The sequence below is a fragment of the Cucurbita pepo genome, chromosome LG02 (genome assembly GCF_002806865.2).
Source record: "Cucurbita pepo subsp. pepo cultivar mu-cu-16 chromosome LG02, ASM280686v2, whole genome shotgun sequence".
Classification (NCBI taxonomy): Eukaryota; Viridiplantae; Streptophyta; class Magnoliopsida; order Cucurbitales; family Cucurbitaceae; genus Cucurbita; species Cucurbita pepo.
This window is the reverse complement of record NC_036639.1, coordinates 13,004,475-13,025,237: the sequence shown is the minus strand read 5'-3', so window position 1 is coordinate 13,025,237 and position 20,763 is coordinate 13,004,475. Positions and strand designations below refer to the sequence as shown.

Sequence of the window (20,763 nt, the reverse complement as noted above, 5' to 3'; positions counted from 1 at the left end):
GAACCCTAGAAATGAAGCATGTGTTATCAAACGCAAGCTGGATGATTCCTTCTTCCCCCCCATGCCTTTCCAAATTCAATGAACATTATTTTTAATCACAATCTTGGAGTTTTGCTTCGTTTTTTCTTCCATCCAGCTCATACAAAACATGGGTGTTCTTACAAATATATTCATGTCTATGGGAATTGATAGCTACTCTAGGTGGTTCAGCTATTGAGGCCTTGCTTCCATTAAGGGAACCTGTTGATTTAAGTAAAGGGGTGGAGTTGAATTTCTCTTGGACGTTTGATGGTTGCTTGTCCTTGAATGTGCCAACATTTAGTAGACATTTTGGATCATGATCTTCAACTACATGCTTTTGTGTAAGGATTGTTTGGAAACAATAATGTTTTGTGTCTATCTATTGTTGAATATTATTTGATAATTTGGTTGGAGATGAATGGGTTTACCTTAATACGACATAAACATCTGTATAGTCGGTTTCAGATTTAACCTAACGTTCATATTTTGTTAGCGAATCACTTCATTTATGCGCATAATAGAAAGAATAGAATACGACCCTGATCGTCTTTTTGGATGGTTTGATGAGATCTGCATTAGTCTGAATCATGAGTGACATGTGAGATCCCACATTTGTTGGAGAGGGGAACAAAACATTCCTCGTAAGAGTGTGGAAATCTCTCCCTAATAGATGCGTTCTAAAACTGTGAGGCTGATGACCATACGTAACGGGCCAAAATAGATAATATATTCTAGCGGTGGGCTTTCACTGTTACAAATGGTATCAAAGCCAAACTGTGAGACAGGACGTTAAACCCCTAGATAGGTGGATTGTGAAATTTCACAATCGTTGGAGAGGGAACGAAGGTTTGGGTTGTTACAAATGGTATCAGAGCCAGATACAGGTGGTGTGCCAAGGACGTCGAGCCTCAAGAGAGGTGGATTGTGAGATCTCACATTGGTTAAAGAGGAGAACGAAACACTTCTTATATGGGTGCGAAAACCTCTCCCTAGTAGACGTATTTTAAAAGCCGTAAGATTGACGACGTTACGTAATACCTGCATAACCATGAGTTTGGACCGTTAAGCCATAAATAATTTTTTTAAAAAAGAATCAATATATTTAGATGATCAAGTGGTTCTAAAGTAAAGAACGTGTTAAGAAATATATATATATAGAAGATCCGTTGCCATTATATGACGACGACTGGGCTTCCATCGTTTTAATTATATAGTTGGCAAAACAAACAAATACGACATGACGGCCAAGGCACATGCAAGCCTTCCATCCTACCATTAATTAATCTCATCTTATTAATTAAATCAACACGTGTTTAATTTCTATTGGTAGGTCATAAACCTCAACTATATTTTAAATTTTAATAAAAACTACTTTTTTTCAATTAAATATATTTGTTTTAATACAAAGGTGGTTAAATATTTATTAATCATTAAATAATTTATTATATATTTTTAAAATTAAAATTTTTATTAAAAAGTTTAAAAATCTATTACGTAGTAAAATTACTTCCTAATCGAAAAGACTATACATCCAACCTAAGTATCTGCTAAGCACGTAAAACATGAACTCGTTTACTCGATGATGTTTATTGTATATTCTATCCTCAATTCAGACAAATTTAGAATTTAAATTTGTCAAATTTATTTAAGTTTCCTATTCCATTTCTTTTTTTCTTAATAAAAAAATCAATTAAATTTTACCATGGAAATGCAATAAATAAAGAAATTACAAGAAGACATTTATTTTTTGAATGACATTTTCTAATCTTCTTCCTTCCCATAAACATGGAACATGTGTAAAAAGGAGGGATTTTGTTAGTAACAACGTTGTTGTTTGTCTGTCTCGGCATTGGACGATCCTTTTTCGAAGTACTAAATGGATTCGAGTTTAAATTTCTTAAAGTTGGCTAAATTATGAGTTGGGTTTGATTGATTTGAACCGTGCATGATATAAGGAGTCAAAATCAAGATTCGAATCTATCTTGACTCCTATAATCCACAATTCATGTACACACTTGTTTCGACTCCGGGCAATAGAGTCAGTCCGCCGATAGCCGCGGAGTACACGAAAGTGACGAAGTTGCTTTGACTACAAAACCATGTCTGTTTCTTGGAGCGAATAGGATGATCGGGCCGAGGGCAACCCCCTCTTCCCCTCATTCTCCTTTCCCTAATATAAACCTTGAGTCATCAAAGCCTTTATGACTCGGCCTGGTCTGATCGCCCTATGCGACTAACACAGCCGAAAGCCAAAACTCTTGTCGTACTTTGGCAACCTAAGGAGCGGACACCGTTTTTTGTTATCTAAAGGCGAAGACTCTGAAGTGGGCGAACACTCGGTCCAACGGGCGAACATGGCAGGCTCCGGCTCCACACACCTGCTGACACCTTTTGAAGCACTTTCGAATGTGCGCTTTAGTTTTTAGTGGAGCTTGGGTTTCATCTGTAAGAATAAAAAGTAATATAAATAAGTAGAAAAATAGCGTGTAAGTTCTTAGATTGTTCTTAAATCTTATACCAGTAATTCCTCTTATGTCGTTCATAAGTCCTATCTCTTTCCTAAATACCACGTGTCTAAGTCATAAGGTTTCGGAAACTAACTTAGGGTTCTCACTCTTTCATTTCGTACGTTCTTATTATCTAGCCCTATTAGAGCCGTTTTCATTTCACTGGTTCTCATCATTTAGCTCCTTGGAGCTCATCTGACTCTTTAGTATTATCTCGAGATTCCAGCATGATCTAATTCGCTCTTTATTATTCCTTAGTGATCACTCTTAACTTCATAGGATGATCTAGTTCACCAGAGTTCGATATCCAGAACTTTGTGGTGCTCTCCACCTCGATTCAGTCTACGATTGCTCGTGGTTGTTACCGAAAATTCAATTCCTTAAATCTCGCGTTCAAGCTTCCTTCTCCTCTAATCAACTCCATAGATGTGCAAAGAAACTTCTCTCGAGTGATTATATCAAGCTCCAACTCGAGCTAAAAGCTCCCATTTTTCAGCTCCATCCACAAACTCGACCCTCGTTTGTTCGACCAACTCCTTGTCGGCCGGTCGTGGGCGTTCGATCGGTATAACATCATCATTCTTTACAACTAATACTGACAAGTAGGATATCTAAGTGATTGAATTAGATTTAGTATATTTAAGGTGTCATACATATGTCAGTTACCTTATCCGAATTTATAATTCAATGATATTCAAAATGTTTCACCCAAAACAATTACAAAATTCACATGCTCATAAAGGAAAGCATGTAAAAACAAAATCTGGTCTCTGATTCACTTGTGTTTATTGTGTGTGTATATATGTTATAAAAAACACAACTTTTTTTTTTGTAAAGGGTCTTATAATTTGTTTGTTCCAAGAAAAATGGAACATTACAATGACAAAATTTTGTTAATAACAACGTTGTGGTTGTTGTTACTTTGTCTCAATGTTTCAAACGCATTGGATTGTGAGTTGAATTTTAAAGATCCGAGTAGAGTTGCACGTACTATTTTTGTTCATCAGTTAGGGTCGGGAAATTTCAAAACAATCCAAAGTGCCATTGATTCGATCCCTCCACAAAATAATCGATGGATTAGAATTCTAATTTCTCCTGGCGTATATCGGTAAGATATCATTTTATTTATTTACCTTTCTTTGTTTATGTTGCGTGGTTAAAAAGTCTAATTTTTTTATTTAAACGTGTGAAATCTCACATCGGTCGGAGATGGGAACAAAACATTCCTTATAAGGGTGTGGAAACTTCTTCTTGATAGACGTGTTTTAAAATCGTGAAACTGATAGTGATACGTAATGGGCTAAAACGGACAATATTTACTAGTGGTAACAATATACCGTAAATTACAGGGAAAAGGTGAGAATTCCCCCGGAAAAACCATGCATCTTTCTAGATGGGGTTGATAGAAATCTCACTGAAATTCAATGGAATGACCATGAAACCACTGCTTCAAGTGCCACCTTCACTTTTTCTGCAGTAAATCTCATGGTACGAGGCATCTCGTTTAAGGTACGAGTTCTGACGAGAATTAATTCAAGTATTGAATTTAAATTTTGAATCTTGAACATGGAGCGTAAATGAAATTGACAGAATACTTATAATGCGCCGGGAAGTGTGACGTCACGTAATGATATAAAACCAGCACTTGCAGCTTTTGTAGACGGAGATAAAGCAGTCTTCCATCAGTGTGGCTTTTATGGTCTGCAAGATACTTTGTGGGACGGACCTGGTCGTCATCGGTACACCGAATGCTACATCGAAGGTGTAATCGATGTCATATCTGGTACTGGTCAATCTATATACGAGGTTAGATTTTATATTGTTTTAGCTATATATATATATATGGGAACTAAACATTCTTGATAAGAGTGTGAAAATCTCTCCCTAACCGACAGATTTTAAGACTGTGAGGCTAAGGTGATACATAACGGGCCAAAGTAAACAATATCTGTTTGTGGTGGGCTTTGACTGTTACAAATGGTATCAGACCTAGTCATCGGATGGTGTGCTAGTGAGGATGTTGGCCTCTAAGGGGTGGATTGTCAGATCCCACATGGGTTGGAGAGGAGAACGAAACATTCCTTGTAAAGGTGTGGAAATCTCCACTAGCAGATATGTGTTAAAACCATGAGACTGACAACGATACGTAACGAACCAAAGCGGACAATATCTGTTAGTGGTGATGTTTGGCTGTTACCACCTAGTCACTGGATGGTGTGCTTGTGAGGATGTTGGCCCCTAAGTGGTGGATTGTCATATCCCACATTAGTTGGAGAGGAGAACGAAACATTTTTTATAAAGGTGTGGAAACCTCCACTAGCAAACATGTTTTAAAACCATGAGTCTGACGACGATATGTAACGGGTCAAAGTGGACAACATCTGTTAGCAATGGGTTTTAGCTCTTACAAATGGTATCAAAGTCAGTCATCGGACCATGTGCCAGCGAGGACGCCGGACCTCTAAAATGGGTGGATTGTGAGATCTCACATTGGTTGTAGAGGGGAACGAAACGTTTCCTTATAAGGGTATAGAAACTTATCCCTAACAGACACGTTTTAAAATCGTGAGGCTGACGGCGATACGTAACGAGCCAAAACGGACAGTATCCGCTAGCGGTGGGCTTTGGCTATTACAAATGATGTCAGAGCCAATCACCGAACAGTGTGCTAGTGAGGACGCTAGACTTTCAATCATGGTGGACAGTGAGATCCCACATTAGTTGAAGAGGGGAACGAAACAGGGTATGAAAAAACTCTCTTAGCAGACGCATTTTAAAACCTTAAGAGGAACCTCGAAAGGTATCCACTAGCGACGATACGATATGATTCGAATCGGGTATACCCACGTTTAAAGATTGAATTGGTTCGGAGTTTTGATTTAGTTTTGTTTATGTGTTATTTACTGCAGAAGTGTGTGATAAATATACCAATCAACGTATATGCTCCAATATTAGGACATGGTTACATAACAGCTCAAGGAAAGGAAGCTTCAAGCCATACCAATGGGTTTGTATTCATTGAATGCTCAGTGATTGGAAGTGGAACTGTTTATCTTGGGAGGGCTTATAGACGTTTCTCCACAGTTATTTATCATAAATCATTCCTATCATCTTGTGTTAACCCTGTTGGTTGGCATCCTTGGACACAAGTTGGCCACGAGTATGTCTCCGCTTCTCCTTATAAATTTACTCGAACGAGTATCTAATGTTAGATGGATCGACATGCTCGAACAAGTACCTAATGCATCTAAATTATTTTGTTATATGATCTTGTAGGATGGATTTTACGTATGTGGAATCAGGTTGCACTGGACCAGGAGCAGACATTTCGAAGCGTGTGCCTTGGATTAAGAATCTTAATAAATATGATCTTAGACGTTTCATCGATATTTCTTTTATTGATCAAGATGGTTGGACTAGGAAGCTTCCTCAGTTTTAGAACTAAAATGTTGTAATAAGTGATGTGTGAAGTGTACTTAACATTTTCTCGGTTAATATGTTAAGTGTTAGGACATTTATGCATCTGCATGATCTGTTTTGTGGTACGAATCAAATGAATAAATCGAGTAGCTACATAGTTCTATAATTTGTATGATATTTACTTCGTCTCCTGTAACACTTCAGATCACCTCAAGACACTATTTCTTTTGTAAAGTTGGGGTGTGAGGGGTTGTGTGCGTTAGCTCCAATGACTATCTGCATCCGTGCCTCTTCATAGGATGAATCTCGAGTAATCCAACAAAACTATCAGGTCACACAAATCTAACCGCCCTCATTCCTAGCTCGATGGTACTCATATCGAAATGGACACTCCACAAATACCGTATCAACTACTATTGGCTTAAGAGGCTACCTTTGTCTTCCTAGGTTGTCGTGGTGGTCTCCTAGGTCCCTAGGGTGGTTTGACAGCTCTGAATTGGATTAACATGATCTCTAGGCTTCTCTGTTCAGACTCCTTGAACCTAGCTAGATCGAGAGAACTAAGGACTGAACCTGTTGATCGTCGCTTACGTTTTTAAGGTGCTCGAACGAACAACTGGCAGCATTCCATCCTAGATCATAGTCTAGCCAAACTGACTATCTGCACTCTACGGCGAGATCACACATTCATCACCTAGAGTTAATGTACATTAAATCATGCATACAGTCACACATGCTCAACGGGCGATAACATCCATCAAACACCCAGAGCACAGATCACAAATTTCTCATCATCTTCGTGATTACTTACATGACTATCACGTGCCTTCCCAAGTTCAATTGCTCAACATAAAAGTCACCAAAAACTCTAAAAATTCTCTGGAGAAGCCTAATTCAAGTCCGCCCAGGGTCTTCTCGAGTTAGTAAGAGGGGCAAAATCCCCTCGGTTGACTTTCATTGGTATTTTTCAGTTTTTCGCTATTTTCAATTTATCTTTTCTCGAGTCCCTAGCTCTATCCCAAACATTCTTTCCTTCTACACTTCCTTGAATTTCAACCTTTTAAGGCCCTCGATAAAATCTTTTAAGTTCAAAAATTAAACAAATACTTACATAATTGCACGACTCGAGCATTACAATGCATTTGGTAACAAACCCTAGTTGGTATAAGATTTTTGAAAGTTGGGTCGGAGTCCACCATATAGGTTATAGAGACGGGTTACAACGTAAACTTTAATGTGTGTTTACTTGACAAAACAGCAAACTCTCGTCACGATCAAATATACTTTGATAAAAGACAACAATTATATTATGTTTATGTAACGAGTTACGATTCCATTATATATATATATATATATATATATATATATAGTATTTAAGGTGTCATTTATATAAGTTACCATATTAGAATTTATGCATTTCATGCCAACAAATTTAATTTGATATATAACTTGGATTTCATATCACTTTACGTATATTTCATCATCTCTTAATCATATCTTATGATTTGTATGTTCCAAGAAATATGGAACAAATTTTGTTAATAACAACGTTGTTGTTGTTACTTTGTCTCAATGTTTCAAAAGCATTAGATTGTGAGTTGAATCCTAATGATCCTAATAGAGTTGCATATACTATTGTCGTTGACAAATCAGGTTCGGGAAATTTCAGAACAATCCAAAGTGCGATTGATTCGATCCCTTCACAAAATAGCCGATGGATTAGAATTCAAATTTCTAGTGGGATATACTCGTAAGATATCGTTTCGTTCATTTATCATTTTTCGTTCGTGTTGTGTGGCTAATTACTCATTCATTTTTTTATGATATTACCAAATTATTGATACGAGCCATAGATTGAAGTTTTAGATAGAACAATTTGAGAAGATCATCGTGATATAATAGGGAAAAGGTGCATATTTCGGAAGAAAAATCGTGCATCTTTCTCGAGGGAGCTGGTAGAAGTTCCACGGAAATTCGATGGAATGACCATGCAACCACAGCTACAAGTGCCACCTTCACTTCTATTGCAGAAAATCTTTGTAGTAAAAGGCATCACATTCAAGGTAGTATTGATATTATTTTTTTCATGTTGCAATATTTGTTAGCGATGAGCTTGAGCTGTTACAAATGGTATTAGAGCTAGACATCAGACGGTGTGCCAGCGAGGACGCTGGACCCTAGGGAGGTGGATTGTGAGATCTCACATCGGTTGGAGAGTGCATTCCTTAAAAGAGTGTAGAAACGTCTCCCTAGTGAACACGTCTTTTCTTAGTCTGAATAAGAAAAATGATAATATTTGTTAGCAGTAAACTTGGACTGTTATAACTTAATGACTTTTGCAGAATACGTATAATGTGCCCGGAAGTGTGAAGAGACAAGAAGATATAGCACCAGCAGTTGCAGCTCTCATAGAAGGAGATAAAGGGATTTTCCATAAGTGTGGGTTTGTTGGTCTGCAAGATACCTTGTGGGATGGAAATGGTCGCCATCGCTACACCGAATGCTACATCGAAGGTGTAATCGATGTCATATCTGGTGCTGGTCAATCTATATACGAGGTTAACTTTAAACTATGTTTTACGCATTTTATACGGTATGCATTACGTTGACAACCTCACGGTTTTAAAATAAAAAACACTTTTATAAGGAAGGTTTCGTTCCCCTTATCCAATCGATGTAGGATCTTACAATCCATCTTCTTTGGAGGCCCAGTGTCTTTGTTAGCACACCGCCCGGTGTCTGGCTCTGACACTATTTGTAACAGTTCAAGCTCACCACTAGTAGATATTGTACGTTTTGACTCATTACGTATCGTCGTCAGCCTCACGGTTTTAAAATGCATCTAGAAAGAGTCTATCTCTACTCCAACTAGTACCTCACACTTTTTGGTAACTTGGCTTTGATACCATTTATAATAGTCTAAGCCCACCGCTAGCAAATATTATCCGCTTTGACTCGTTATGTACCATCGCAACCTCATGGTTTTAAAACACATCCGCTGGAGAGAGGTTTCCACACCCTTATAAGGAATGTTTCATTCCCCTCCCCAACCGACGTGGGGATCTCACAATTATTCAATTGGTTTGAATTTCTTTTCATTTACGCAAGTGTTCGAGTTAGCTTACATGCATACTTACACCTTAAGTTAGACATTGAATTGGTTTGGAGTTGTGATTATTGTGGTCGTGTTGTTTACTGCAGAGCTGTGAGATAAATATACCAGTGGACCGATATGCTCCAGTGATAGGACATGGTTACATAACAGCTCAAGGGAAGGAAGATTCAAGTCAAACCAATGGGTTTGTATTCATTGGATGCTCAGTGATTGGAAGTGGGACTGTTTATCTTGGGAGGGCTTACAGACCTTTCTCCACAGTTATTTACTATTCATCTTTCCTATCAGCTTGTATTAACCCTGCTGGTTGGGATCCTTGGGAACAAGTTGGCCATGAGTAAGCCTTTTTTTTCTTCCCGTTCTTCGCTTCTCGGCAGTGAGACGAGACATTAACTCTAAATTGTTATGTGATGTGAATCTTGTAGGGCGAGTTTGACTTATTTAGAGACACGTTGTATTGGACCAGGAGCAGACACTTCGAAGCGTGTGCCTTGGCTTAAAAAACTTAGTATAGATGAGATTAGACGCTTTACGAGTATTTCTTTCGTTGATCAGGAAGGTTGGACATCGAAGCTTCCTCTATTTTAGAACTTTACATGTTTGACTTGAAAGCTTCCTCAAAGCTTCCTTAATTGTCGAACTAGGATGATGTTAGACTTCAAAACTTTCTCTAGTTTTGTAATAGTTAACGTGTGATGTCCTCTCAACATCTTCGTTAACAATATGTCAAGTACTTTGACATTTATGTTCTAGATATTATTACTATTGACATTAAATTAAAAACGATTCAATAATTTCAATCAATTTCATCAAATAACCTTAAACATAATCCAATAAAAGTTTATTAAAGAGGCGTAATAATCATTAAAAAAAACCATGAGACGAATCTATTGCAGCTCCTATAGCGAGCTTCACAATTCGTCCAAACACTCTTCTTGGCTGCATATCTCGAGTTTCATTAGAAAAATAAGAGTAACATGAATGAGTATAAAAATACTCGTGAGTAACCTATTTGTAGGATCTCATCTCCATGTTAAGTCTTTTGTCATTCATGCATTTTATATCATTCTAAAGTCTTGTTTCACACTTAAATACTCCAGTATTGGAGTTATAGGCCTTCCGAAATTTAGTATTTGGATTCTATGGTTTCAATCAAGCTCATCAAATTGGTCATTGGTTGAGAACGGGAATTGAATTCTATGAAAACTAATTTACCGTTGTTCCTCAATAGCTCAGTGGTAGAGCAGTCGGCTGTTAACCGATTGGTCCCCCTTTTCTCAAAAAAAAAAAAAAAAAAAAAAAAAANTAGAGATATTGAGAATACACAGAGTTAACGGTATTTTATAACTAATTGATTGAGCAGTAGCTCGTAGACCACCTTATTGGATCTATATCCTGACATAAGAAGGCCGATGGGAGCAACACTTGAATGGCAATCCATAAAAACACCGATCTGCAGATCAAACTCAGTTCATTCATCCTCCACATCTAATCACTTGTGTGTGTGTCTATATATATATAAGTTCGTACAAAGGAAACCCAACTAAATCAGGAAAATTTACAAAACTCACACTCATCTGGTCACTTACTCATTCCCATGTTAAGATAATTGTGATATAAAGATGGATCGTCTTAATTTTGGGAACAGGGAAAAAGGTGCAAGTTCTAAAGTCTTTCTTGATGGGATTGGCAGAAGTTCCATTGAAATTCAATGGAATGACCATACAACCGATATTATATAGTCTATAATAATAAGTCCCCAATGGCGATTGATCTTTGAAGTAGAGAGGCAAAGATTAATATTAAGAGGGAAAATGAGAGAGGTAATGATTTTATATCAGACAACTTCTACAATCTCATAAGAGCTAAAATCATACATTGGTGAAAACAAATTTAAACAAAACAAAGAGAGAAAGAGAGAGTGTATGAAACCTGATACAGTTTTCTCTCAACACTACTGAGTTTTTATCTTTCTTCCAATTCTAGTAGTCATCTGTCCCAACCAGAGGGTCTTCTCCTTTCCTTGGACCTGTCGCCAGAACTGCAATCAGATCATATGAGGCACCAAATTAGGATACTCATAAAAGTATTCGTAGTACTAAAGGTTCCAACAAACACAAGGGAGGAAAGATTTAACAACCTTTCTGAGTTCTTTTGGCTTGAGAATTCTCCGGCATTTGGAACATATGAGTTTGCTCTTGGCGGAGGAGGTGGAGGGCGGTTCGCACCCCCACCGATCGAGCCACCTGATACAAAACCAGCTAATGTTGGTCGTTTGTTTGCTGGCATACTATAGCCGCTATTTGAACCCTGACTTGGAGGAGCTGATGAAGCAGCGACGAAACTGCTCTTAAATTGTGCCATCATTCCTGTCCTCAGAGAATTTACAGCTGCAGATCGACTTTGAACATTGTTTGTTGAAGGATTACTACCACTGCTTTCTGGGTTATAACCGATTCCTAGACCGAAATCCACTCCACGCACGCCTCGGCCATTGCTGCCACCTCTCCCTTTACCCTTCTTCCCGCCACCGCCACCGCCGCCGCCTACGAAGACAACGATGTATCATATAAATACATAAATGGTAAGTTTTATCACAAAGTTTAAATTCACAGCTCGAAAGATAAAAATATAGCCAGATGTTGAATAATACCTCCTTTTTTCCTCGCATCACGCTTCGACCTGAATCGCCCATCCTATAATGATTTCAGAGGCAAATGGTTCAGCAAAAAATCAACTAGCAACTTTCTCAAACAACTACGCCTCATAAGCAGGGAAAAAAAGAAGAGGGGGAAAGCTTAATGAAAGAACAATGATAAGCAAGGCTATTAAGAATATAGACAAACACATGCCCAAGATCATAGAAAGCGCCCAAAAACTTACATGAGGGAACCCCAATTGCTAGCAATAAAAAATAACAGAATATTACAAAGAATAAATCAAGACCTAGGAAGTCAAACTCTAAAAAGGGCTCCAATAAAGTAAAATGACACCAAGAAGGTAATTACCAAAAAGCCTTCTCACAAAAGCACAAAGAAATATAGGATTTAACAATGGACAAAAGATCGCTAGTCGACCTATCCCACCCCCTAAAGATTTCATTATTTCTCTAACTCTAAAGACCCCACAAAATCGCGCACACTAGCCTGCCACAAAACCATCAATTTGGGAGAAAACAATTTCCCATCAATCAATATCATCAGTGATGCACATCGAAATCCATAGCCACAAAGATCGACTCTATTCATTTCCCAAAGAAGGTCAGTTTTTTAAGAACATTAATTCTCAATAGCAACAAGTAGGAGTATCTTCTAAACGTTTCTGCAGCCACTATAAAGGTGAGATGTGAGTCACATAATTTACGTGGAAAAAAATTAGAAGAAAAACTGATTTCAAACGAACAAAATGGGCGAGGAAAAAAGGTATAAGCATAGTTCCATAGGTCCTTAGCTTACTGTGAACCGAATAACATGCATATAATGAAAAATTACCTTCATGGCCAGATCCATCAGTTCCATTGAAACATTCTGGCCAGCAGCAATCAAACTATTGACTAATTCACCAGCAAAGCGAGCCTCTTTCTGAGTTATAAGGGTGTGTGCTTTCCCATCTCTGTCACCAGCACGACCTGTTCTACCAATACGATGAACATGCATATCCATGTCCTTTGCAATATCAAAGTTGACAACGGACTTGATTGACTTAATGTCAAGCCCACGGGCAGCAACATCAGTTGCAATAAGAGCATGATAAACACCAGATTTAAACTTTTGCAGAGTTTCCATTCGTGATGCCTGATCTTTGTCACCATGAAGAGCTGCAACCTTAAAACCTTTCTGTAGGAGTTGAGATTCGATCTCATCCACTGTGGCTTTTTTAGAAGCAAACACCAATACATCCCCATCATCAATCATTTCAGGTAACTTCTCAAGAAGCCAAGGCAACTTCTCCAGATCAGAAGGAAGTACATGAACAACCTGTGTGATATCTTCATTAGCCATCCCAACCTCTCCAACCGTAACTCGTACAGGATCGGTGAGAATTTCTCGAGCTAACTTTTCAACCTTACGAGGCATTGTTGCAGAAAAGAGTAAGGTTTGACGGTCTGGCCGAATCTGACCAACAATGGAGCGAATTTGGGGTTCAAATCCAAGGTCAAACATTCTATCGGCTTCATCAAGTACCAAGTATGTGGCTTTTGACATTGTCAAGGCTTTCATTTTTATCATATCTATCAGTCTGCCGGGAGTGGCAACAACTATCTCGCATCCAGCTTTGAGTTCTTTTATCTGATCAAATTTAGACATCCCACCATATACTGCAGAGACACGTAGCCCGTGTACTTTTGAAAATTTTTTACACTCAAGGTATATTTGGTGAGCGAGTTCTCTGGTGGGGGCACATATAACTCCAATAGGACCCTCTTCTTTTTCAAGTTCAGGTTGATCCATAATATGAACAATCATTGGAAGAACAAAAGCAGCAGTCTTACCGGAACCCGTTTTTGCTATTCCAATGATATCTCTCCCGGAAAGCACAATCGGCATAGCTTGGCACTGTATAGAAGTAGGTTTCTCGTACCCTTGCTTTTTTATAGCATTCATAAGTTGAGGGGAAAATCCAGAGTCTTCAAATGTTTTAATTGGCCTAGGAACGTCAAAACCCGACACACGAATAGCCAAATTCTTCCGGTACTCAGAAACTTCCTCCTCACTCATTCCTATAGATGAAGCAGCAAAGGAAATACTCAAAAAATTTAGAACCTGAATTAATCATTTAGATTCTCCAAAAACTCAGTATCTTTATTCTAGGAGACCGCAAGCAGGGGAAGGCAAGAAAAAAGAATTAAGTGAAGATGTAATCGGACGTATAAAACAACAACAATAAAAAGGGTAAGCAACAAGATAAACACAAAAATCCACAAATTTCATTAGAAAATGGAACTCGTTTAATTGGGAAGCCCATTTATTGCTGTAACTAAATTGGAAAGGCCAAAAATCAAAAGTGGTGCAATGAAGGTTGCATATCTTAGCAAATCTTTAACTCTTTCCATGAGAGGAAAAAAAATCGTGGTCACCAGTCCCATACATCATACAGTTCGGTCCACTTTGGCTTCGATTTAACCAGCAATGATTTAAAGAAGTTAAGAAGATAAATTAATTACCATGATGCACAAAATGATCAAAGGCAGTCAGATCAGCCAAGGAAAAAGCAATACTGAAATATAACCAACTTCATAAATAAAACTTAAGTATAACTTCAAACAAAAAAAATGACCTGATATTGAAGCTTTCTCCTCGTAGAAATCCTTATTGAACGGCTCGTAATCAATGGAACTATGTTCTAGAGCAGGAATTGATTCAATTTTTTTCTTCTCAACAATCAGCATATTATCATCAGAGTCGTACTCAACCATCGCTGCATCCACAGCCTTAGCTGCCGCATAAACCTCCTCATCCGAATCATAACCAGCATGAAGCGCATCAGCAGCCAGCGTCAGTCCCACGTCCTTCTTAGCCTTAAGAAAGCTCTCCATTGGATCATCCTCCTCGTCGTCCCTATACTTATCCACCTTCTCCTTCGGTTTGGGGGGCGGGGGTGCTCTCATCTCTTCGTGAATTCCCTCCATGAACGCATCTAAAGGGTCAATTTCTTCTTCTTCACCACCGCCAGCGCCAGCGCCAGCGCCAGCGACATTGTCGCCGTTTCCACTCGCTTCCTCCGCTTCATTATCATCATATTCTATATTATCAACGTCGGTATCTTCATAATTGTCGTGCCCATGGCCACGCGACGAGGGAGGGACATAAAGCCTCTGGGGAGCTTGGGAGCGCTCAAAATTGTAAGTAGTTTGTCGATTGATTCCAAACCCTTCAAAGCCAAACTTCCTCTTCGACATTCTGATCGTTTAGTCGACGATTCTGAATTCTAATCACCAAAAAGAACAAAACCCTAAATCGGCATGAGAAATCGAAGCGTTTGACAACCCTCAATCTGATGAATAAATTAGCTGAAGCTAGGGTTTAGAGAATCGGAACGGCAACTCGACGGAGAGAAAAGGGTTTGTTCGTTCCCTTGGCTGAGTGAAGAGAGAATCGACGACGACCGAGACATCTTTTGGGAGAAACTGTGATCTTGGGTCGAACTTTGGGTCGGTCAAACCCGGAACAAAACGACCCGAATCGTTCAAGGTGACCATTGGGTTGGGCCGTAGGCCCACATGTTCCAAAGAGGTTTCAGTGATGGCCCATTAAATATATTAAATGAGGTTTTTCTTTCTTTTGTCATTTAAATTTCTTTTTTCTTGTAAATTTTTTATTTTTTATTCATTGCCAAAATATTGAAATTACCATTATGGACATTCCCATATTTTAATCGAGAATACGGTAAATGGAGACGATGAACCTGACAAAGATGGAGATGACAAGACCGATGTAGACATACACGTACAAAACATCGAGGTTCCCTGTACAAATGCACATGAGGGTTCCTCCAACACCTGTTTGAGGTAATACCGTGCCTTTCTGTGTTGAATGGTCTTCGAAGAGTTTTTTTTCTTGTATCTCGAGTCAATACATCGATTACGTTCGTGAACTCGACGAACATCCCATTAGATGGTGTTCTCATCGTCGGATCGAGTCGGGTGACGACGTCTTCTTACACCGAGAAGATGAAGCAAAACAAGAGTAAGGAGCTTAAATTGTAGGACCCTTATTTGTTATATAAGGAGGGTCATAAATGTCTTTTCACGTTGGAATTTTAGGACCTCTTTGACTCATTTCTTGGAATTTATCCCGTAAAAACCTCCCCCTGCACTCTCACTGTCTCAGTCACTTTGTCAGGGAAGAAGAAGAAGAAGAAGAAGAAGAAGAAGAAGAAGAAGAAGAAGAAGAAGTTCCCATAACTTTCTCTTCGTCCTTTCAATTTCGCTCTTTCATTCATTACTTCATTCATTCATAGCTTTTGCTTTTTGGGTTTCGTTTCGATTCCCTTCTCGGTGATGTTACTACTCCGCTTTGGTAATTGTTCTTCGTTGGAGCGAGTGGTTTGCAGTTCGCTATTGCATCGGCTTTGTTATTGCTTGCCGCCTACGCTCATTTCGGTAATGGTTTCTTCGGCGTTTTGATCCAAATCTCACAGATCTGACTCGTCGGCGATGTCGGTGCCTGCGGCTTCCGTCGCTGCAGGTATGCTCATTTCGGAATTTTATATGCTTGTTTACAGGTGTTCATGGTGTTTGAGTTGGGTTTTTTAGTGGTTTTTTATTGGGATGTTTGATTGTTGTCAATCTGAAGATTGGTAGATGGGGAAATGAGATTGTGGTTTGAATCTTGTGTGACTCGTTAGGTTATGAGAAAACGTTAGTGGGATTTGGATGAGATAATGCTATAGTTGAGTATTTGGAAATTGGTGATGTGAAATTTATTTACTTCCTTTTGGTGGTTTTTCTTGCGACCTTAATTTGAGTTGTTCTTCCTGATTGATTATTAGGCTGGCTTTCGCATTTTCTTGAGCTAGTGCTGTGATTTTAAGCTTGCTGACACCTTCTTTACTTAAATTTGATCGCTGCTTTCAACTCTGGAAATCCATTTTTGTAATTTTCGAGTGAGGAAATGTGGTATGAGGACGGCGAATTGCTGTAATCGTTTGTTCTGTTCTATTCAAGTGGCGAAAAACAAGCACTTGAGGCAAAAGGATGCTTATCTAGAATTTGGGGGTGGAGTAAACATTTTCATTGAGGGGGAAAATTATATGTTTTTAAAATCTGTAGATGATTTAGGGGCTAAATTAGAGATGAAATTTTGAAATCTTGAACTTTTTATATAATTTTTTTAATCAAAGGCAAATCAAGAGCGGGACTCGTTCCTTCTTCACTGTACTCCACTGGTAATGAATTAGTGAACTCCTTGAAACATACCTTTGGGGGATTGAAGAAAATTTTAGTATCACCAATTAGCTGCTTCACCTTCTTTTACAACTTTCCCAAGTCCCTTTAGAATCCTTAAGCTATCTTACATACAAGGAAACTTAGAGATGTTTATATCGATACATATTTTTAGTGTACGAAACCTTGATTTGGAGGTTATAATGCAGGTATATCGAAACAGGTTGCTTGCTCATTTCCAAAACAGTTCATTTTATTGTGGTTTCTGATTCCCGTCACCAATGCCTACGTATCCGATGTATCAGCAGCACCTTTGGTTGCACCTGCTATCCACGATATGCCTTTTCCTGCCAAATTGCCTCCTCACCAACACCACCGCGGAAAAAATATGTCACCGCAGAGTGTGTCAGCAGCTGGACTAGCACCGGCATCTCCTCCTTACCATGGGCCTCTTATCACTTCTGGTCACTCACCCACGAGTTCAAGTTTTTCAAAACCATTGATGAAGAGTGGATCGGCTCCTCCTGATGGTAGGCTTGAAAACATTGCTCCCATACAGTCCAGTGCTGGAGCTATTCCCCTTGGATTACCTCAGCCACCACTTTCTCCTAATGCAGCAGGTAAATCGTATGCTGGATTCTTTTTCTTCCTTTTTTTCATTCCCTTCTAGTGAAGTATGTTCTTTCTTGCTTGCTTATGAATTAAAAGTAAGCTACTTAGGTTAATTTTATTTGTTGACAAATAAACTTATTTGAGGCCTGCTCCTGGTTTTATTCATCATCCAGCAGACTGTTGCAAACCTGACATGGTGCTGAAACGAGGAAGTGGCAATGACTGCCACTGTGTCTATCCCATAAAAATTGATCTCCTCCTCTTGAATGTATCACAGACTCCTAATTGGAAACTTTTTCTCGAAGAGTTAGCTTCCGAACTAGGTTTACGAGTCTCTCAGATTGAGCTGATAAACTTTTATGTAATTAGTTTATCAAGGTTAAATATCTCAATGGACATCACTCCACATGCTGGGATCAGCTTTTCTGCGGTTGATGCATCGACGATAAACTCTTCACTTACAATGCACAAGGTTCATCTAGACCCTACACTGGTTGGTGATTACAATCTTCTCAATCTCACCTGGTTTAAGCCTCCTCCTCCTTCTCAAGGTACATCCAATATATCAAACAATAATTTAAGATTGATTCTGCTAACTTCTAAATTACATTATTATGCAGCTTTAGGTTTTATGGACCATTTTATTGGGTAATTTGCAACTTGTATAGAATTTGATTTGAAGCAAATAAAGACTATAAATTAGTAATTCCTTCATAATTGAGGAACCTAGGTTACCCACTGCTGGAAATACTGTTGCTTTTGAGGATATAAATGTTTTTGCTGTTTTGTTCTGTTAAGCCTGTATCGGATGTGTTAATTGTGGTTGCTTTCAAGTTATGGTGTTGTTACAATATTTTCATTGGATCTACAGCTCCTACAGCTTCGGCATCACCTGTAGCAGCTCCTGTATATCATTTTCCAGCCTCAACATCACTGAGTCCTCCTAGTAAAGGACACCATTCGAATCTGACCCTTATTCTTGGGATCGGTGCTGGCTTTTTTTTCATTGCCATTCTATTTGTGTTGATAATTTGTCTATGCACATCTCGTCGTGGGAAGACTGAAGCACCTCCTTTAGTAGCTGGTACGTATATAAAATTTTAGCCTACGTCCTTAGTTTGTTCCTGTGTCTGGTTTACACAGTTTATGAAAGTATCCGTCGCTATCGACACCTTGAACCTAGTGTTGGGATGAAGAAGAGAACATAATAACGAAACCTTAGTATCCATTGGATTTTATGGCTATAAGATAAAAGGAATTGCCAAAGAAGAGATTAAATTACATGGTTTTTTTTTTTTTTTTTTTTTTTTTTTTTTTTNTGCATAATTTCTTTGTTTACTACTATGTCAACTGCATGTTCATCCATTCTTCTCACATCTCAGAAAAACCAAGGGTTGAAGACAAAGTGCTTGGGGTAGGATCTTTCCCTCATCCATCAAGTATGAGGTTTCTAACTTACGAGGAGCTTAAAGAAGCAACTAATAACTTTCAAGCAGAAAGCATTTTGGGGGAGGGTGGTTTTGGCAGGGTTTTTAAGGGTGTCTTAAGTGACGGCACAGCTGTTGCAATCAAGAGGCTTACAAGTGGAGGGCAACAAGGTGATAAGGAGTTTTTGGTTGAGGTCGAGATGCTTAGTCGGTTGCATCACCGAAATCTTGTTAAACTTGTTGGCTACTACAGTAATCGTGATTCTTCACAAAACCTGCTATGCTATGAACTTGTTCCAAATGGAAGCTTGGAGGCCTGGCTCCATGGTATCCATTCTCTCTTTCTACTAAGGGGACTATGATTTGGAGATTTGGAGAACCTTTAAATGATGGAAACTTAAGTTGGGTTTAAAAGATTTTTACGATGATGTATTGACAAGTATATTTTTGCTAGGGCCTCTAGGTGTTAATTGTCCTTTGGATTGGGACACCAGAATGAAGATCGCGCTTGATGCAGCTCGAGGACTTGCTTACCTTCATGAAGACTCGCAACCGTGTGTTATCCACAGAGACTTTAAGGCATCAAATATACTGCTTGAGAACAACTTCCATGCCAAAGTTGCTGACTTTGGTCTTGCTAAACAAGCTCCGGAAGGCAGAGCTAATTACCTTTCTACTCGTGTGATGGGTACATTTGGGTTTGTCTCATTCCCCGCCTAGTAATAGTTAGTTGTTGTATATTGAATTTTGGGATCTTCATTGAATGGAGTTCTCTTGCAGGTATGTCGCCCCCGAATATGCAATGACTGGTCATTTACTCGTTAAAAGTGATGTTTATAGCTATGGAGTTGTTCTTCTTGAGTTGCTCACCGGAAGAAAACCTGTCGATATGTCACAAACATCAGGGCAGGAGAACCTTGTCACGTGGGTGCGTTTTTGTGAAGCAATTCCCATTCTTCTCATCATTAAATGTGCTTGCTGCTGTGTCTTTCTGGTTTAATCTTTGCAAAGTGTATACATTTACCATTTGTATATTGGTTGAAGCTAAGATTAGTAGGGTTTATTCCTTACAGGCTAGGCCGATTTTGAGAGATAAGGATCGGTTGGAAGAACTTGCTGATCCACGACTCGGAGGAAAGTATCCGATGGAAGATTTCGTGCGGGTGTGTACCATTGCTGCAGCCTGTGTCGCTTCAGAGGCTGGCCAACGCCCAACTATGGGCGAAGTTGTACAGTCTCTTAAAATGGTCCAGCGGACTACAGAATACCAAGACGCCATGGTACCATCCTCCAACAACCAAACCAATGTCAAACAATTCTCCACAACATTCGAGTCCGATGGATCCTCATCGATGTTCTCTTCTGGTCCTTATTCTGGTTTAAGCGCTTTTGACAATGACAATGTATCTCGGACAGCAATTTTCTCCGAAGATCTCCACGAGGGACGATGAAAGCCTTCAAAGCAAGGTAACTAGGAATCTCACGAGTTCGTAGAATCCCCCTCCATCACTCCCCTCCTTTTTCGGTTTGGCGAGGATTGTAGATCAGTTTTAAGAAAATATGGTTGCGTGAACGAGACTTAGTAATGGTGATTGGTGGGAAAAGGAAAGGGGGGTGTTCATCTCTTTCAAACTTATAGGTTTTAGCGGAGAACTGCTGTGTTTCAATTTTTTCATGGCAGTGACGTTTATTCTGAATGTGGTGGATGATAGATTTTGTAAATATATGTTCTTCTAGCTTTGTATGATGGGGAATGGCCATTGAATGATTTTTGCA

General features: G+C 38.9%; 4 protein-coding genes across 6 annotated transcripts; 3 read left to right on the top strand and 1 right to left on the bottom strand.

Moving 5' to 3' along the window:
* The first annotated feature begins 4,013 nt into the window (after positions 1 to 4,013).
* On the top strand, positions 4,014 to 5,967 carry LOC111788498 (putative pectinesterase 52). The gene is made up of 4 exons (XM_023668835.1): positions 4,014 to 4,037; positions 4,119 to 4,334; positions 5,438 to 5,688; positions 5,805 to 5,967. The coding sequence occupies exons 1-4, from the start codon at positions 4,014 to 4,016 to the stop codon at positions 5,965 to 5,967; spliced, it is 654 nt and encodes a 217-aa protein (XP_023524603.1).
* A 1,504-nt stretch (positions 5,968 to 7,471) lies between these two features.
* On the top strand, positions 7,472 to 9,651 carry LOC111788497 (probable pectinesterase 55). The gene is given in 6 exon segments (XM_023668834.1): positions 7,472 to 7,698; positions 7,851 to 7,986; positions 7,988 to 8,011; positions 8,291 to 8,506; positions 9,150 to 9,400; positions 9,489 to 9,651. Coding segments are annotated over 6 exon segments (1,017 nt in total).
* Positions 9,652 to 10,845: 1,194 nt separating this feature from the next.
* Positions 10,846 to 15,179, bottom strand: LOC111787521 (DEAD-box ATP-dependent RNA helicase 24). 2 transcript variants are annotated; one of them, XM_023667504.1, is made up of 5 exons: positions 14,341 to 15,179; positions 12,555 to 13,783; positions 11,716 to 11,759; positions 11,204 to 11,614; positions 10,846 to 11,104 (listed from the first exon to the last, which is right to left on the bottom strand). In XM_023667504.1, the coding sequence occupies exons 1-5, from the start codon at positions 14,960 to 14,962 to the stop codon at positions 11,053 to 11,055; spliced, it is 2,358 nt and encodes a 785-aa protein (XP_023523272.1). In that variant the 5' UTR covers positions 14,963 to 15,179; the 3' UTR covers positions 10,846 to 11,052. The 2 variants fall into 2 exon arrangements, with proteins under 2 accessions (XP_023523272.1, XP_023523273.1); XM_023667505.1 differs by having other exon boundaries at positions 11,204 to 11,609; positions 11,717 to 11,759.
* A 208-nt stretch (positions 15,180 to 15,387) lies between these two features.
* On the top strand, positions 15,388 to 20,763 carry LOC111787522 (proline-rich receptor-like protein kinase PERK3). 2 transcript variants are annotated; one of them, XM_023667508.1, is made up of 9 exons: positions 15,388 to 15,749; positions 15,906 to 16,250; positions 17,158 to 17,568; positions 17,737 to 18,111; positions 18,432 to 18,644; positions 18,943 to 19,314; positions 19,442 to 19,685; positions 19,768 to 19,915; positions 20,061 to 20,763. In XM_023667508.1, the coding sequence occupies exons 2-9, from the start codon at positions 16,220 to 16,222 to the stop codon at positions 20,436 to 20,438; spliced, it is 2,172 nt and encodes a 723-aa protein (XP_023523276.1). In that variant the 5' UTR covers positions 15,388 to 15,749; positions 15,906 to 16,219; the 3' UTR covers positions 20,439 to 20,763. The 2 variants fall into 2 exon arrangements, with proteins under 2 accessions (XP_023523276.1, XP_023523274.1); XM_023667506.1 differs by having other exon boundaries at positions 17,734 to 18,111.

Coding starts and splice junctions, on each gene's coding strand:
- LOC111788498 (XM_023668835.1), top strand. CDS start 4,014: ATGGTACGAGGCATCTCGTTTAAG. Junction 4,038..4,118: donor TACGAGGCATCTCGTTTAAG/GTACGAGTTCTG, acceptor TGAAATTGACAG/AATACTTATAATGCGCCGGG. Junction 5,689..5,804: donor TGGACACAAGTTGGCCACGA/GTATGTCTCCGC, acceptor ATGATCTTGTAG/GATGGATTTTACGTATGTGG.
- LOC111787522 (XM_023667506.1), top strand. CDS start 16,220: ATGTCGGTGCCTGCGGCTTCCGTCGCTGCAG. Junction 19,315..19,441: donor CTTGGAGGCCTGGCTCCATG/GTATCCATTCTC, acceptor TATTTTTGCTAG/GGCCTCTAGGTGTTAATTGT. Junction 19,916..20,060: donor AGGAGAACCTTGTCACGTGG/GTGCGTTTTTGT, acceptor TATTCCTTACAG/GCTAGGCCGATTTTGAGAGA.
- LOC111787521 (XM_023667504.1), bottom strand. CDS start 14,962: ATGTCGAAGAGGAAGTTTGGCTTTGAAGGGTTTGGAATCAATCGACAA. Junction 11,615..11,715: donor GATGCGAGGAAAAAAGGAGG/TATTATTCAACA, acceptor CATCGTTGTCTT/CGTAGGCGGCGGCGGTGGCG. Junction 11,105..11,203: donor AGCCAAAAGAACTCAGAAAG/GTTGTTAAATCT, acceptor ATCTGATTGCAG/TTCTGGCGACAGGTCCAAGG.